Below are 16,305 nucleotides of genomic sequence, written 5' to 3'. Positions count from 1 at the left end.
TTGATCCTTGGTCTGGGAAGATCCCACGTGCCAAGGAGCAACTGCGTCTAAGCACCACAGTTACTGAGCCCGAGCACCACAGCTACTGAGCCCACACGCTGCAACTACTGAATCCAGCACACCTTAGAACCCGTGCTTCATAAGAGAGGCCACTGCGGTGAGAAGCCCACGCACGGCAACTAGAGAGCAGCCCCACTCACCACAACCAGAGAAAAGCTCGCACGTGGCAATGAAGACCCGGTGCAGCCAAAACATAAATATGTATTTTTAAATGTGAACTATCTTTTCTCTCCCACACACCCACTCTACATTCCATCTCCTGTCTGCATCACTGTGCACCCATTTGCCCAAAACAAAAACCAAGTCCCAAGCTTTCTACCTCCCTTCCCTTCACTATTTAATTTGTAGGTACCTTAGAACCATAGGGGGAACTTGTTAAAAGGAAAAGTTCTTTGACCTACTCCAAATGATCGTGTTTCCTTGAGTCTGTGCCAGTTCCGGGAAGCTCTGTTTTTAAGAACACCTGTATGATTCTGATGAAGGAACCATAGCTTGAGGAACAGTGTCCCATATCCAATCAATCTCTTTGTAGATTCTCTGTCTTAAATGTCCCTTAAATTCATTCCTTCTTGTTCCTATTCTCTCTGGCTTAGCTGTGATCTTCACTTCCTCCCTAAGCTTCCACCTAGTTCCCCTCCGCCTGATTCCTCTCCTCAAAGCCATCCACACACAAAGCTTCTAAACTGCAGGCTTACGTGAGAAACGTAATGATCTGTCTCCTGACTATGGTTTTTCCTGCTATCCTAAACCAGCATGTTGACATTGCAATGAAAAAGGAAGGATGGAGGAAAGAGACTGTGTTAAACACAGCTAAAACATGCTCTCTTGACAGATACGGCAGAAGGAGATGAAGAAGGAAAGAGCCATTCTGAAGATAACTATGGTGAAAAGAACCAGCCAGCCTTACAAAAGACTGCACAGACATACTCATGTCACTGCTCTTCTCCAGTAGTTATAAATATCTCTTCATACACGACTAGTAAGAACTTAATGTTGACAAGGCCCTACATAAGTGGTACTAGTACTATTTCACTTAATAAAGGCAACTTAAAAAAAAAGATTATAAAGCAATATTGAAATAGAATACATACATACATATATGTGTGTGTGTGTGTATATATATATATATATATATATATATATGTAGCACTTGCTAACTCAAATCTCTCAAGATACAGGGCAAGGAATGCATACAATTTAAACAACATACTTGGCAAGTTTTAGCGTTAGATAAATGTGAGAGCCAGATTGTAAAGATGGTGTGGCACTTACTGCATGTGCATCTTTGTTGTATATATGAGGCAAGCAGCCCAGATTTAGAACCCCTTCAGAAGAAGGATGAGGATTCCTCTGGCCTTAAGCACAGCTCCCTAGGACAACTCTAAAAGCCCACAGTGATTTTTTTTAATTAAAAAAGCAACAAGTGACACTAAAAGAGCAGGAGGTAGGAGAGAGTGTTACTCATCGTGGAGACAGTTGAGGGTTGCATCAATACTGAATGTTACACTCAAACAACAAACAATACACTCAAACAACAAACAGACCCCACAGGAAAACTAACTTCGGATTTCTTTTCAACTGGCTATGTTTAGAGGTGTATGCAAGACACAAAAGGGCTTCCCCAGTGGCTCAGTGGTAAAGAATCTGCCTGCAAAGCATGAGACCTGGGTTTGATCCCTGGGTCGGGAAGATCATGTGGAGCAGGGCATGACAATCCACTTCAGTATTCTTGCCTGGAATATCCCATGGACAGAGGAGCTGTGTAGGCTGCAGCCCATGGGGTCGCAAAGAGTTGGACACAACTGAAGCGACTTAGCACGCACACATGCAGGACACGAAGCAAAAGTTAGATCGGGACAGGGAACAATGGACTGGTTCAAGATTGGGAAAGGAGTACGTCAAGGCTGTATATTGTCACCCTGCTTATTTAACTTACGTGCAGAGCACATCATGTGAAATGCCGGGGTGGATGAATCACAAGCTGAAATCAAGATTGCCAGGAGAAATAACAACCTCAGATATGCAGATGATACCACTCTTAACAGCAGAAAGCAAAGAGGAACTAAAGAGCCTCTTAATGAGGGTGAAAAGAAGAAAGTAAAAAAGCTGGCTTAAAACTCAACAGTCAAAAAACTAAGATCATGGCATCCAATCCCATCACCTCATGGAAAATAGATGGGGAAAAAGTGGAAACAGTGACAGATTTTCTTTCACTGTAGACTATGACTGCAGCCGTAAAATTAAAAGATGCTTGCTCCTTGCAAGAAAAGCTATGAGAAACCTAGACAGCATATTAAAAAGCAGAGACATCACTTTACTGACAAAGGTCCATATAGTCAAAGATACGTTTTTTTCAGTAGTTATGTACAGATGTGAGAGTTGGACCATAAGAAGGCTGGGCGCCAAAGAATTGATGCTTTCAAACTGTGGTGCTTGGAGAAGACTCTTGAGAGTCCCTTCAACAGCAAGGAGATCAAACCAGTCAATTCTAAAAGAAATCAATCCTGAATATTTATTGGAAGGACTGATACTGAAGCTGAAGCTCCAATACTTTGGCTGCCTGATGCTAAGAGCTGACTCACTGGAAAAGACCCTGATCCTGGGAAAGATTGAGGGCAAGAGGAGAAAGGAGAGACAAAGGATAAGATGGTTGAATGGCACCATCGACTCAATGGACATGAGTTTGAGCCAACTCCAGGAGATAGTGAAGGACAGGGAAGCCTGGTGTGCTGCAGTTCATGGGATCACCAAGTCAGACATGATTTAGCAGCTGAACAACAACAGAGATGATATAAAATGTCTCACATTTGTTGTTAGAAAGAAGCATTATTAAACTATTTTAACCTCACTTCATCTGAATGGAGAAGAGTCTCCTTGTTGTGTATGAAAACCAGCACTGAGATGCTTAGCTAACCTTAACATCTGATTTGGCCTCTCCCTGAGCATTTCCTCACCTGCTTCCTTCTGCCACAGGTCTCGCAACACCAGTCCTTGCCTACTGCCCTCACCTGGAATGATGCTGGCAAAAACCTGTTTATTAAATGGTATACCAGAAAGGAATTCCCAATGGCCAGGTTCCTAAAATGTGTTTCTGTAAATATTAAAGAATCTGATCATCATAAAAGCCTTGTTGTCATCAGTTTCAGACTTCTGTTTGCAAGGATTTATAGCAGGGTAAAAGCAGTGTCTTTCTTTAGATCACTGAATGAATGGAACAGAGAGAAAAAGAGAGGCAGAAGGGGAAGGAGGAGGAAGGGCAGAAGGGAGGGAAAGCATGAATGAGAAAAAGCCAGGGGACTTGGGGGCTGGGTTAATAGAGACCCTGCAGTTGAGTCCACTGGATTTGTTTCCTTGGATGGATTCCAGGTGCACTATGGGCTACGCCTCCAGGTCTTCACCACTGTAAGGTCATGAGAGGAAAACCCCATCTTTTTACTTAGGGTGCTGTGGCTTGACATCCTCCCCTACTTTGATCCCCAGCTTTTCTGTGCAATTTAGAGAAGTAAAAAGCCTGAGAGACAGCTGTAGGGAACTGCATTGGAAGCCCAGCACACCATGCTGAGTGACGTGCTCACCCTTCATTTTGGAACATACAGGAATAAAACTGATTGGTTCACTATGATATGCCAAGGGCATTTTTTTACTTTATTATTTTTTTGTATTTTATTTTGCAAATGGGCCTTCAGATGTCACTCTCCAGAAGTTTGCATTGTACAAGCAAAGAATTTAATACACCGTCTGTTGCAAATAAAATAATTACTCCTCTGTCCAAAAGTTCAACTTTCTTTGTTTCCCTCACCAGTTCTGAATTCCTGTAGCTGACTGGCAGCCATGCAAGAGTGAAGTAATTTCTTTTCTCTGTGATTTATTTTCTGATGATAAGTAAGCAAAAATACTGTAAAGAAAGGGAAGAAAATGATGCAAAATGAGTACTTCTCAAAAACACAACTCCAGAGTGAATAGGTAAAATGAAGTCCTGTGTGTCAAGAATAAAGCTACATGATCATATCTATTTCTGCATAGTAAAAATAAACTTTTTAGTATAATATGTATCAAGCACATAATGCTAAGAACTTTACATGCATTATCTCATTCAACCCTTGGAACAACATTGCTTGCATGCGAAGAATCAATCCACATTTTAAAGACAGACACTGGGGTTTCATAGAAGTTAAAAAAAAAACAAACCTGCTAAAGGCTAATAAAATAGAATCAAGATACAAGTGCAGCTCTGCATCCGAGGACTGCTATGCTTGGCCCCTTCCCCAGGCTTTACAATGTTTAGACAAAAGCCTTGAAAAGCCCGTTGCTCAGAAACGCACATGGGATAACTATATGATGTCAGTAGAGCTTGAACAACAAATCTTTTGTTACAATTCTATTTTAAATCTATGTTCAATACATTCATTTCTTCATAGTAGGTGTGATATGGTCAACTTATCTATATCTTTCTTAAGTGACTCAGGTGTGGTGTGATTTCCGATGATCATTTAAGTGAGTTTTTTGTTTGTTTTTAGGTATAGAAGATTACTTAAGAACAGGCAGAGTAGTGTAATAGCAAGCTCAGAGAACCCATCTATCATAAGCTCAGCTGAGACACACAATGTATACAGAAGCCACCTGACAGGTATACGTCATCTCACTTTTCTGCATGAGCAAAATTCTACTGAAGGACTACGCTAGACTAGGAAAGAAAAGTAGAGTAGCCTGGGACTAAACCATACGTCCATCCCCTCTACCTCCACTCTAGTTTTAGTCAATTTCACTTTGAAGAACCTTCATCCAAGGATACTAGAGCATTCATTCATTGGGCAAAAATATACCTGATACTCTGTTAGGAGATGACAGAGGTATGTATGAGCAAAACAGATCCAGTCCTGCCCTCAGTCTAGTCTAGTATAGTATAAAAAAGATAGCACTGTGCAATTCATCACACATGCACTGGAAGGATGTTCATGAAACTACCATGAGAGTTTTTCATGAAAATTCCAGGAGAAATTTCTTTCTGATCCTTGAGTCAAGAGTAGTAGTTGGAGTACCTGATCTATTTTTAATACCATGGACACTATACTTCAAAACTAACTGAACCTACTTTCTTTACTTTTAAAAGAATTTAGGGCCCACCTGTGGCCCATTCACCCATCGGACATAAGATGCATTTCAGCAACTGCCTCCTTGCTAGTCCAGCTGATATTCTTAATCTTTTCCTTTCCTCTTTTGTTTCTCAGCTAGTTCTTATTTGAGTATTATATTTTGTTTCCTTAATCTTTGGGAAGAAAGGTACAGTAGGAAAAAGTAAAGATAAGTAAATAAAAATATACATACATATGAAAATTTTAGGAAAACTGAGCAATATGTGCTTATTCCAAAACTTCAAAAACTGACTCTTTAGAAATCTCTTAAATCTTGACTAAGATCTGTTTTTATTATTTTCTCACCTTAAAGTTTAAGTTCTTGAGGAAAAAAAACTGATGGAAAATTTTTCATTTTTTGGCACCCAACAAACAGTGTTCCCTTTTTAATTAGGTAAGGACTGAATGCAGAAATCAACCATTTATAAAGAGAATTTTCCCATGTGCCAACTGACATATATAGAACTTGCTCTGGTGATTAAATGATATAAAAAAATGAAATGACTTTAAGTGTAATAGAAACACATTTTCTGTTGTTACTGGTCTAGATTTATGATCTCAGCTCATTTAATTTCTTAAAGCAGTTGTAAAATGAAGTTCTAATCACTCTTTTATATAAAACAGGGCCAACTGTAACCCAAATCCTAGCTCTCATTTGGAAGAGGAGATCTACAGAGGAAAAAAGGCTTAATTTAAAAGGTCAAAGACATTATTGGCGATGCTAAAAATAATGTGCCATTTTATATATAGGTTAAAGTAACATCTTTTAAAATTTGATTTTTACAACCAAGTTAAGAACAATTCAATTACCTTGTTACTTTTACTGTTACGGAGAATGTATTGAAGAACGCATGACATTCAAAAGGTAGAAGAACAAAGCAGAGAGAGCTTCTGAAAGAGAATATGGACATCTCCACAAAAGCAGATACAGGACTTAGACACGTCTCATCCTGTGTACTCACTGACACACAAAATTATAATGTTAAAAGATGACAGTGCTGCATGTGGTTTTTTTTCAATCACCAACTTCATTATCCATCTATGAGATCCCTTTCTTTTTATCAGATGAACACATAAGATCAGTATAGAACTAGATAATATTTTCCATTTAACTTTTCCAATGGCCTTAGACTGTTAAGTAAATCTACAGCCTTGACCTTTTAGCTCTTTACTTTAAAAATATTCAAATTAAATGAACTACATTAATAAATCTGTATGCATATGTATGTCAGATGTACTTCTTTTTAATACCAGACAAAAGACACAACATTGTTCCTTTTCCCTAAGCCGTCACAATTGGTGCTACCATCAGATGCTTATCTGCTAACAAAAAGGGCCCAAGGGAGCAACACTGAAAGTTTTAATGGAACAATGCCAAAAGGAACATATTATACATTAAACAGATGTTCTAGTTTTGAGAGCAATTTGAACAAAGATAAGCAAAGTCTCCAAATAAATCCCAAACAAACACTGTTTCCTTACAGCCTACATACACCAAATTATAAACTAAACAAGGTCTAAATACTAAGTAAATACCAGTAACAATAATTATCATTGTCATTCTTATTCATAGAAGGCTTACTGTGTGACAGGAACTGTGCTAATAAAATATTTTACAATATCTTATTTATTCCTCAAATCTTTAAGTAATTCATGAATAAAAACTAATGACCACCACCCCCATCCCGCATTAAGTGATCCTTACACTTAATTCTGAGCAGAGAATATAGTCCTAGCTTAGGTTTCAAATACCCAGTGTTTGCAGCCCTTATCCTTGGTGCAAATTTTAAAGGTACAGAGCTATTTTTTTTTCATCATTGAATCCCCAGCATCTATATGGTACATGACATATAACAGATACTCAATAAATGTTTGTTAATGTTTATTAATTGAACAAGTGAATGGACACAATTTACTCATAGGTTTTTATAAAGAGTAGGAAGGATCTTCATGGAATATGGCAAATGTATTAAGCTTGATGAAGCCATTGCAGGAAGCTTTTAAAAATTAAATAGTATTAAATATTGATCTCTTTTATAAATAAAAGTCTTTTATTTTCCCCTGAAACCAAATATAGGTGAACTATCTCCTAAGACAGTGACAACACCTACAATACTTTCTCTGGGCATAACAGGAATATACGATTTAGTTGATTTAAATATATATAGTTGAACTACAAAAACATTCAGCAGTATTTTAAGTTTCAAAAAGGGGCTGATTATATTGAACTCCAATTTATTAAAAATTTAAGAGTCTAGGGATTGGGTGCAATAGCTCTTAAAACTTGTAATTTCCATAAAATCATTTAAAAGTACCACCTAGTAACTAACAGTCCTTCTCAAGATAAAAATATTCCAGTAGCTTGACTTTTTATGCTAGGATAACTTCTGGAAATACACAGCAGATATAAAGGTAAATTCTCAATTTCTGACCTTCATCTACCAGGAGGTCAAGAGAAACAACTCAACTGTTCAGCTCTATTAAATCACAGGCCGGCTTTTGAGTTACTGGATAATGGCATAGAGTTATACCTGTTTTTATTAATACTGCCACAAAAAAAGTGCCAGTCCTCTAGTATATTTCTACACATCTCCATCAACCAGTAATTCTGAACCTGTAGAAACTATGAAAATGATCATTTTTAAGTTTTATTTTCCTTCTTTTAATCCTTTCTAAGGACAGCATTTGTTTAAGTTAGTGTTTATATGCCTGAATGTTTTTTATTATAATAAAATTGCACAGGTCTTGTGTAAGTCTCTTAATGTGATTGTATTTATACTGATAAAGTCTCCATTATAAAGTGGCACTTCCCAGTTACCTACTCTTTCATGAAGTCAAATTAATGTTCCAGAATGGCTCTCTGGAACATTTTCATCAGTATCTTAATCTGTCAAATTTCACTTATCTATCTAAAACAAAAAGGACTTTACCTTTATAGACAAAAAAGATTTTTTCCTCAAATACTATGAATATGGCTGCCATTTTTAACTAACTGTACAATGTCAAGTAACTGTGATATCTGCTAACAGAAATTTATAGTTCAAATATCCAATTTTCATACATCATTGTTTTATTATTTAAAAAAATTTTCCAAGCTTTACTGAGGTATGGTTGGCAAATAAAAACTGAAATCATACATCTTTTATGTTCTTTCTTGGAGTCAGGAATAGAATGAGTTAATCAAGAACAGAAACTATGGCATATATGGATCAGCTTTGAAACAATCCAAATAAAAAGCTTCTTTTCAATCTAAAATATTGTAAGCTTCAAAATGATTATACATACCTAACAATAAGCCTTAAAAATAAGCTCTGATATGAATGTAATACCCATGCTTCTATAATCTTTTTCAATAAGAAGTTTCAGGAAATCCTTCAAACTCTATAAGCAAACAACATTCTTTATAACATTGCAGAAATTTAGGAAGAATTACATTTATTTATTGTATTGGAAGAATTCAGGAAGCTTGCAAGCTACCATTCTTCACCCCTATGATATGGGAGACGTAACTCACCACAACATTAAATGCATTCACTGATTTTTCTAGTCATTTAAAAATGAGCTCTTTCTAACCTAGGACAATTAACAGCCTATGTAATTTTAAAAGGATATTTCATATATTTGCAATTGTTTTAATGTAATTGGTCCTTGACTATGTATTAAAACACAGTTTAAATAAGAATACCCACAGAATCTCTAATTAATTCATCCCATACCTTCTGGAATCAGGTAGGCACATTAATTATAAACAAATAAATTTAAGCTAATCAAGAAGTGACAGGAAGTTTGTTCTCAAATTTTGAACTTCTGAAAGTAAATTATTACATAATTAGAATTCCTCACATAATTATACTACAACTTTGGTTTTCATACAGGTTTGGGCAATTTGCTGGTTATTGGATAAGATCTTGTTTATCAATTGCCAGTTAATCCTATCACATTTACTTTTAGCTCTTCGAGCTCCTAATTGTCCTAAAATGGAAAGAAATCTTAATTGGAGGAAATCTCTTGCTGGCAAAAGGTTTTAACCACTTGGGGGTCAGTCAGAACCTAAGACCTGATGATAGTAATACAAGTGTGTTAAACAAGGGGGAAAGAAATCTCAACAATCAAGATGATACTGTTTACTCAAGGCAGCAAATTATTTTTTCTTTGGTTAGATTGTATCTATAAATATTTTTCTTCTAACTTTAAACTTGGAAGTTACTAGGTCTTTGAAACTAGAGACCATTCAGAAGCCACTGACAACATAAATAACAAGCAATCTTTCCCCCTCAATCACACAAACATACACAGTATATGAAAATCTGGCTTCTGAGATTTCATGTCCCTATGAATTCATTCCTTAAATCACAGAGTTAGTACAGTAAGAAGAAAAAGACAAAAATCTACCAACTAGGCTGAGCTGCCATCCTCTCCATGTAGTCTTTGGCCATATCTCGGGCTTCCATGTTCTCAGGATACAGCACACAGAACATTGCTAAGGCCCCCAGGTTGTTGCCGTAAATCTCATTCCAGCGGGCGCTGTATTCCTTGGGATCCCAAGGAGGGAGGTACTCCAAGGGGCTGGACAGCATGGTGTTCACGGCCTCAGTGAGCCGGGCGGCAATGTGCTCGTGGGAGCTGGCAGCCCTCAGCTGGAGCTCGGCCACCTCCGCCCTGGAGAAGTACAGCATTGGGTGGCTGTCATAGTTGGCATTGGTGAAGGGGATCATGACTTCTGGATTCTCGTCGGTGACGCAGGCTGACACGAAGCAAAACAAACATATGAAAAACACACTGGGAGCCCCCCGTGTGTGAGTCCTCATCGTGGCATCAGATCTCCAAATCTCCAAGGCAGCCAAACCATCTTCGAAAGATCCTACAGGAGAATAAAAAGGAGAGAAGGTTATGTCAGCCAGGGGACCATGGTGAAGCAGGAAATATACGGTAGGCAGCCACCCTGCATATTATGAAAATTAAGCTTAAGAATTTTCAGATATTTCAAAAATGCAACAAAAATTTGAACTAGAAAGAAACCAAAACCTAATAATTTAATTACACAGGATACATCAGATATATTCATTGTGGAAAACAGAACTTTGGACTTGGGAAAATGGTGTAATATTTGCTAGAGTAGAGAAGAAAAACCTTAGCTGGCATTCTTCTCACATTTTATCACACAAAAGCATTTCAATCTTATGGTATTTTTGGACATTACTATGAAGGCTACAATAACCAAAAGCTGGTGGTGAAATGTCTGGGAATCTGAATGGACGTTAGGAAAAAAATAAGAAAATCCTGTCTTAATACAGCCTCCTGCACTCATAAGTTCTCCCCTCCTTCTAACATTCTCCATTCTGAATGAGGGATTAGGATCAACACATCTATATGAATGTGAGCAGACAAAATATTATGAGTAAGGCTGAATATCCTCTTTGTGTCAGCAGAAGGTGGGGACAGGACTAACAGAAGTAGGGTAAACATCTGCTAAGCCCGTGCGTTCCCTGAGATGACATCAGCAGGCATGCAAGGCAAGATCAGACATGGGGCTGCTGGGACTGGAGACTGACATGCCTTCATTCAGAAAATACAATTCCAAACTTAAAAGGCTGAAAGAATGCGTGTGCATTTTCCCATTATTATTTGAAACTACTGTCTACTTTTTTTAGTTCGCACTCGGGATTTTGGTGTCATTCAGTTAAGTCAGACATTTAAACCAAGCTCACATCTTTTCTTAAACTGCTTAACTTTCTTGAAAATCCTTTTCTTCAGTGGCAGCTTTGCTCACTAGTTAAAGAATGTCTTTCAAAGTAGGAACATTAAAAAAAGAAACCCCTCAGCCTGGTCTATGTCCCACATCTGGGATAAAGCAGGCATAAAATCCCCCGGAGGCAAGTTAGGGAATTCTTAAAATTCTTCAGAGGGGAAAGGTTATGGAAAGCAGACCAGAAAAAGACAGTTTTATGTAAATAATGAACAGTAGTTTTCAATTATTAAAGGGAGAAACTGATGGGGAAAAATATCAATCTCCCCAGCTGAACGCAAACCATTTTTCCAAGGAAAATCTGCCTCATCACATTCAGAAGAAAGAAAACCAAGGGTTTAAGACACATTGGAGAACAATCCATACTCTTAACTTGGTCTGTGTCCAAGTGATGCAACACAGCATCATTTGCGGATGCTGGCATAAATTCTAGTATTCTTTATATTTCTGAATGTGCTTTAGCCTATATATAAAAAAAGTCAGTGGCAGAGTGTGTGTTAAGTATTTTAGACTTCAAGAACAGAACTTTTAATGAATACAAAATGAATATAGCCAAGCTACATACAATATATAAAATAGAAATAACTCTTGGACTCTACCCGTATTATGTCTAGCACCCAAATCTTCAAGGCAGCTGGCTGGATCCTTCAAGGTCAGAGAGCTGGCCAAAAGAAACAGTCTTCGGTGGTTATGTCTGAGGAGGGGTGTGGTCTCTGGTAACACAAGAGACGTGGCTTGGTCTGAAAGCTCACTCCCCACCACCCTCACCCTGGCGTTTATTTTCTGCTCTTGAAGAGAACAAGTGCGCTAATTTAAAAAAAAAGCCTGCATATATTAAATCCCCAAAGGTCTAAAACTGGATGGGGCCATCGATGCAATTAGCACTGTGAGGGTCTTAGGCACCCAGGGTGAGGATGGTTTGGAGGTTTCTCCTTTAACTGACCTCTACATAGATAGAACTGAGAATCTTCTCTGAACTACTGGTTTTTAAATGTGCAGCTCAGGTTCTAGGTGGGTAAGCAGGTGGCGTGGGGTATGGAGGGATGGGTTGGAAGCTCTGTGAAGACTAGAATCTGTATCTCAGATTTTGTACATGCTAAGTTGCTTCAGTCATATCTGACTCTTTGCGACCCCGTGGACTGTAGCCCACCAGGCTCCTCTGTCCATGGGAATCTACAGGCAAGAATATTGAAGTGGCTTGCTGTGCCCTCCTCCAGGGGATATTCTCGATCCAGGGATTGAACCTGGCTGGGTCTCTCATGTCTCCTGCACTTGCAGGAGGGTTCTTCTATACACACATTCCCTAAAAGGGGCTAAGGCTGATATGTTTTATTATCTTACTTTCTCTTTTTCCAAGAAAAAAAAAAGTTGTATTTTTAAATTTTTGGCTGCACCCTGCAGCATGTGGGATCTTAGTTCCCCAACCAGGGATCAAACCCACCCCCCTGCATTGGAAGGCAGAGTCTTAATCTCTGAGAAGTCCCTGATTTGTTATATTCTCTTTCTCCTGCCTTATGTACAGCACCCTCCTACCCAGGTCTGGAGTCGCTGAGGTTAGAGAAGCTGCTCCAATGAGACCCTCCCAGTGCAGGACTGAACCACGCTGTGATCGCAGCCACTTCTACCACATGGCTTCCAGTTACATAGGACATGCCCGAGTATATTTAAACTAGAAGCGTTGCTCCTGAAGCACAGACCTCATTAAGATGTTGTTTTGGGAATGATGCCATCTCAATATGCCAACTGTTACTGAAGGTTCCCTCGTTATTGCTTCAAATTCATGTGGAGGTGTCAGGGCAGCAAGGCTTGGGTTACCACACATTGAAAACATTCCTGTTGGAATACATGTGGGCCAGGGTACAACCCACAGAAATTCTGCTAAATGATCATCTACGAAGACGGAGGAGAAAAGACTATGACGCTCACAGGGGCACAAACTGTGCTGCTCTCCTTACGGCATACATGCAACCAGCTATGAAGGCCTTTGCTGATCTACCCAAAGAGTTAACATCTCCTGTATCTGGCTGATGGCTGTATTACATGGGACTGTTTCAGCTGTTTATGCCAGACCTCACCAAAGAGGGGACCACAGCTTCCTTTTTGCATCACAGGGGTTAGCAGTGTGTGCCTGGCATGTACAAGGCAGTTCACAGACACTGAACTTCTGGGCTTAGGAAGTGATAGAGGGGATCTTATCACTAAAATGAGCAAGGAGAAACCTTACTCCTCCTTACTTGAAGCTAAAGCAAGTTCAGAATTTTCGAGATACAGTTTCTGCGAGGAAACAAATAGAGAAAAATACTCATGAGGCCTAGACACTCCTGTAGCCTAAAAAACATTCAGTAGTTTACCAAAAAAAGAAAGAAGAAAAGAAATGAAACTTAACTAAAGTCTTTAGGCTGGTAACCCAAAGGGAGACCTAGTTCTCATCTACCATCTTAAATCTGTCTAGGTTTTTATTGAAAAGCCCCTATATCCAGGTTTCGGGTTTCCCTTTAACCATCTACCTTCGGTGTTCTGTGTACCCTCTCTGCCAAGGGAAGAGCTGGAATTAGATGAAAGGAGCATTTCTCAAGGTAATTTTAGGTGGACACTGGTGTCTAGGCTTTATGCTAACTTCATGTACTTATTTCAGTGCACATTAGGAAAAGCTATAACTATCATATCAAACCAGATTTCAACAGACACATAAAGTTCCTGTTTAAAATACATTTAAGTTTAAAAGAAAAGCAAATGGATAAGGCAAAAACTGTTGAAGGTGGTGCCTGAATGACCAAAGTTTGGAAGATGCTGAAAATGCTGAGTGAAACAATGGTTATTAAAGGCTAAAGAGTTTACCAAAATGACCAACCGTGACTCTCCCCATCTCTTTAACACCGCCAGTTCCCTTACATCTTTAAGCTGCCCTTGGCCCAGTTCAGGAGCAAGGCACCCTCAAAATAGCAAAATCGTGAGCTCTGCTCAGAGGCTGCCTATGAGTAGTGCACAGTTTACTCATAATTCAGTTCTCAGGATGGTTCTGAATGACCCTTTTTAGCCTCATTCCCCCAACAGCCTTTCTTTCCTCTTCTCTTCCACCAACTCTCTCTCCTAATTCAGTTTTCCTTCCCATTCTTTCATCTCACTCGACACAGCTCAGAGAGCAAAACATTCCTAATTTTAGACCTAATCAATGAATACAGTACAGTTGAGATAATTCAGACAGAAATATAATCATTTATCTGCTTGTATGCACCACATATATCTGCAGCAGTCCAACTGGCATTATGCTAAGGCCAAGTCAAATAACGTAAAAAGGATTTGACAAACTGCCCGAATTCCAATTATCTTAAGTAGGTCCACAACGGAGCAACAATAAGCCTAAAGTTATTTTGCTTTAATTCTGGTTCCAACAATCCACTGCAGATACTATGACTGCTGACACACAGCAATTTTGTGTGAAATGCTCTTCACATATTTAATAACGTAACGTGGCAAAACAGTACTACGAGTTACTCTCACAATATCTCAGCATATATATCTAGAGACAGAAATAAACCTGAATCTCCTAAGGCGTAAACCAAAGTTCTCTCCTTTAGCCAAATGTTTAACATTCAATAACATTAAAAGTTTCCATTTTTGTCGTCCTTACACAAAGAAAGCACAGAAAGCATATGCCGAGAAGGAAAAGAATTGAAAACTATACCAGCACGTTGGGTTTCAAAAATGAAGTGGGTTTCCAAACAGTCTGGGGTGATTTATAAACGAAACACACAGTAGTACAAAAGTTCTTTCAGTTCCTCTGGTTTCAGAAATATAGAAAGTATAAAGATGGAAGTAAGAAATCACCCTATAGAAAGTAAACCATGTCCCAAATTAAGATGGATTTAAAAACCCCTTAAAATATGTGCCAAGTCTAAGGAGCACAGCACTAATTAACATTATGGGCGTAGAGTTGGGCAGACTTGTGTATAAGTTCCAGCTCTGTTGTCTACTGGTTTTGATCAACTGACTTCAGCTCTCAGAACCCCCATTCTCTCATTCATAAAATGGTCCCAACTTCCGGAGGCAAATAAATATTATATAATGCACTTAGCATAGAACCTGACATGAAATAAGAGCTCCATAAATATTTGTTATTTTTAACAAAAAGGAAGACGTTTCAGACATGCAAAATTATATTAACCTAATGATACTAAAGCTGAAACTCCAGTACTTTGGCCACCTCATGCAAAGAGTTGACTCATTGGAAAAGACCCTGATGCTGGGAGGGATTGGGGGCAGGAGGAGAAGGGGACGACAGAGGATGAGATGGCTGGATGGCATCACTGACTCGATGGACGTGAGTCTGAGTGAACTCTGGGAGTTGGTGATGGACAGGGAGGCCTAGCGTGCTGCAATTCATGGGGTCGCAAAGAATCAGACACGACTGAGCGACTGAACTGAACTGAACTGACCCATAAAATATTTTATTTGAAAAAAATTAAATATCATAAGTAAAAGAATGAGAACTAGAGATGTCAACTGACTAGGGCAAGGTCATGCCACATGTTAAGAGACTTAGCTGAAACTAGAACTCAAGGCTCCCGATTCTTTAAGGCATCATTCATAGTAAGCTCAACGCTCATTGGAAAGGAAAGCGTATAATCCTTGACATTTTTCAAAAATTTGTTGGGGGTTTTGCCCCCAAAGAAAAGCATAAACATTAAATGAACTATTAACTGAGTTTGATTGCTTTCCAAGGCCAGTTAATTATTCTCAGTGTACAAAAAGTGACTGCTTATTACTGTATTCTTTGGAAAGAAAGGCACAATGATACAGTAAGTGCTGGGAAAAACAATCTCTGGTTGGGGAGCTATTTCCTAGTAACAGGTTTATATCGTGGAAGGAGTACAAGAGTACTTGGAGGATATCTACTGCCATTGCCAGAGTTAATGATTTCACCTCAGTCCAGGGTCTGATCTTGGCTCAGACTATCATCTCAGCTGATCATCCTAGGAGATGGCAGCTGATGTTATGATAATAAAACTAAATTCCTCCTCCCTCAGCATATATAAAACCAGAATGTCAGTGCATTCATTTTCAGAAATACAACGATCAAGAAGACTGGGAAATATTTTCTGGCTTCATTAGAAAAATACACAGGAAGCAGAAGTATTAGATAATTGCCTGGTGTATAAGGAATCAGAACCAAGGCAGTGGGAAGGGCCCTGGGCTTGGAGCAATTCAAACGGTCAAGAATACCACCATAACTGCACTTGAATGGAGTCTGCGTTGTCAGCCCCTGTCACAAATGCCCCTGGGATACCACTAAAAATAAATGCTAAAAAATGAATTGTAATAGGGTGATTGCAGCCATGAAATTAAAAGACGCTTACTCCTTGGAAG

The 16,305-nt window shown here is 38.8% G+C and overlaps 1 protein-coding gene across 4 annotated transcripts in view; it reads right to left on the bottom strand.

Annotated features, from left to right (window-relative positions):
- The window catches only part of DSE (dermatan sulfate epimerase), a 77,024-nt gene that overhangs the window by 37,502 nt on the left and 23,217 nt on the right, over window positions 1–16,305 (bottom strand). For 2 of the 4 annotated variants that reach the window (XM_006055676.4, XM_044924421.2), the window contains exon 2: window positions 9,585–10,053. In XM_006055676.4, coding sequence (XP_006055738.2) covers window positions 9,585–10,000 — 416 coding nt within the window. In that variant the 5' untranslated portion in view covers window positions 10,001–10,053. Of the gene's footprint in view, window positions 1–9,584; window positions 10,054–11,537; window positions 11,651–16,305 lie in introns of those variants that run through there. The other 2 variants (XM_044924422.2, XM_044924423.1) reach the window with 2 other exon arrangements.

The sequence above is a fragment of the Bubalus bubalis genome, chromosome 10 (assembly GCF_019923935.1).
Source record: "Bubalus bubalis isolate 160015118507 breed Murrah chromosome 10, NDDB_SH_1, whole genome shotgun sequence".
NCBI classification, from domain to species: Eukaryota; Metazoa; Chordata; class Mammalia; order Artiodactyla; family Bovidae; genus Bubalus; species Bubalus bubalis.
The sequence above is the reverse complement of the archived record's forward strand: the minus strand, read 5'-3'. Positions and strand labels throughout refer to the sequence as shown.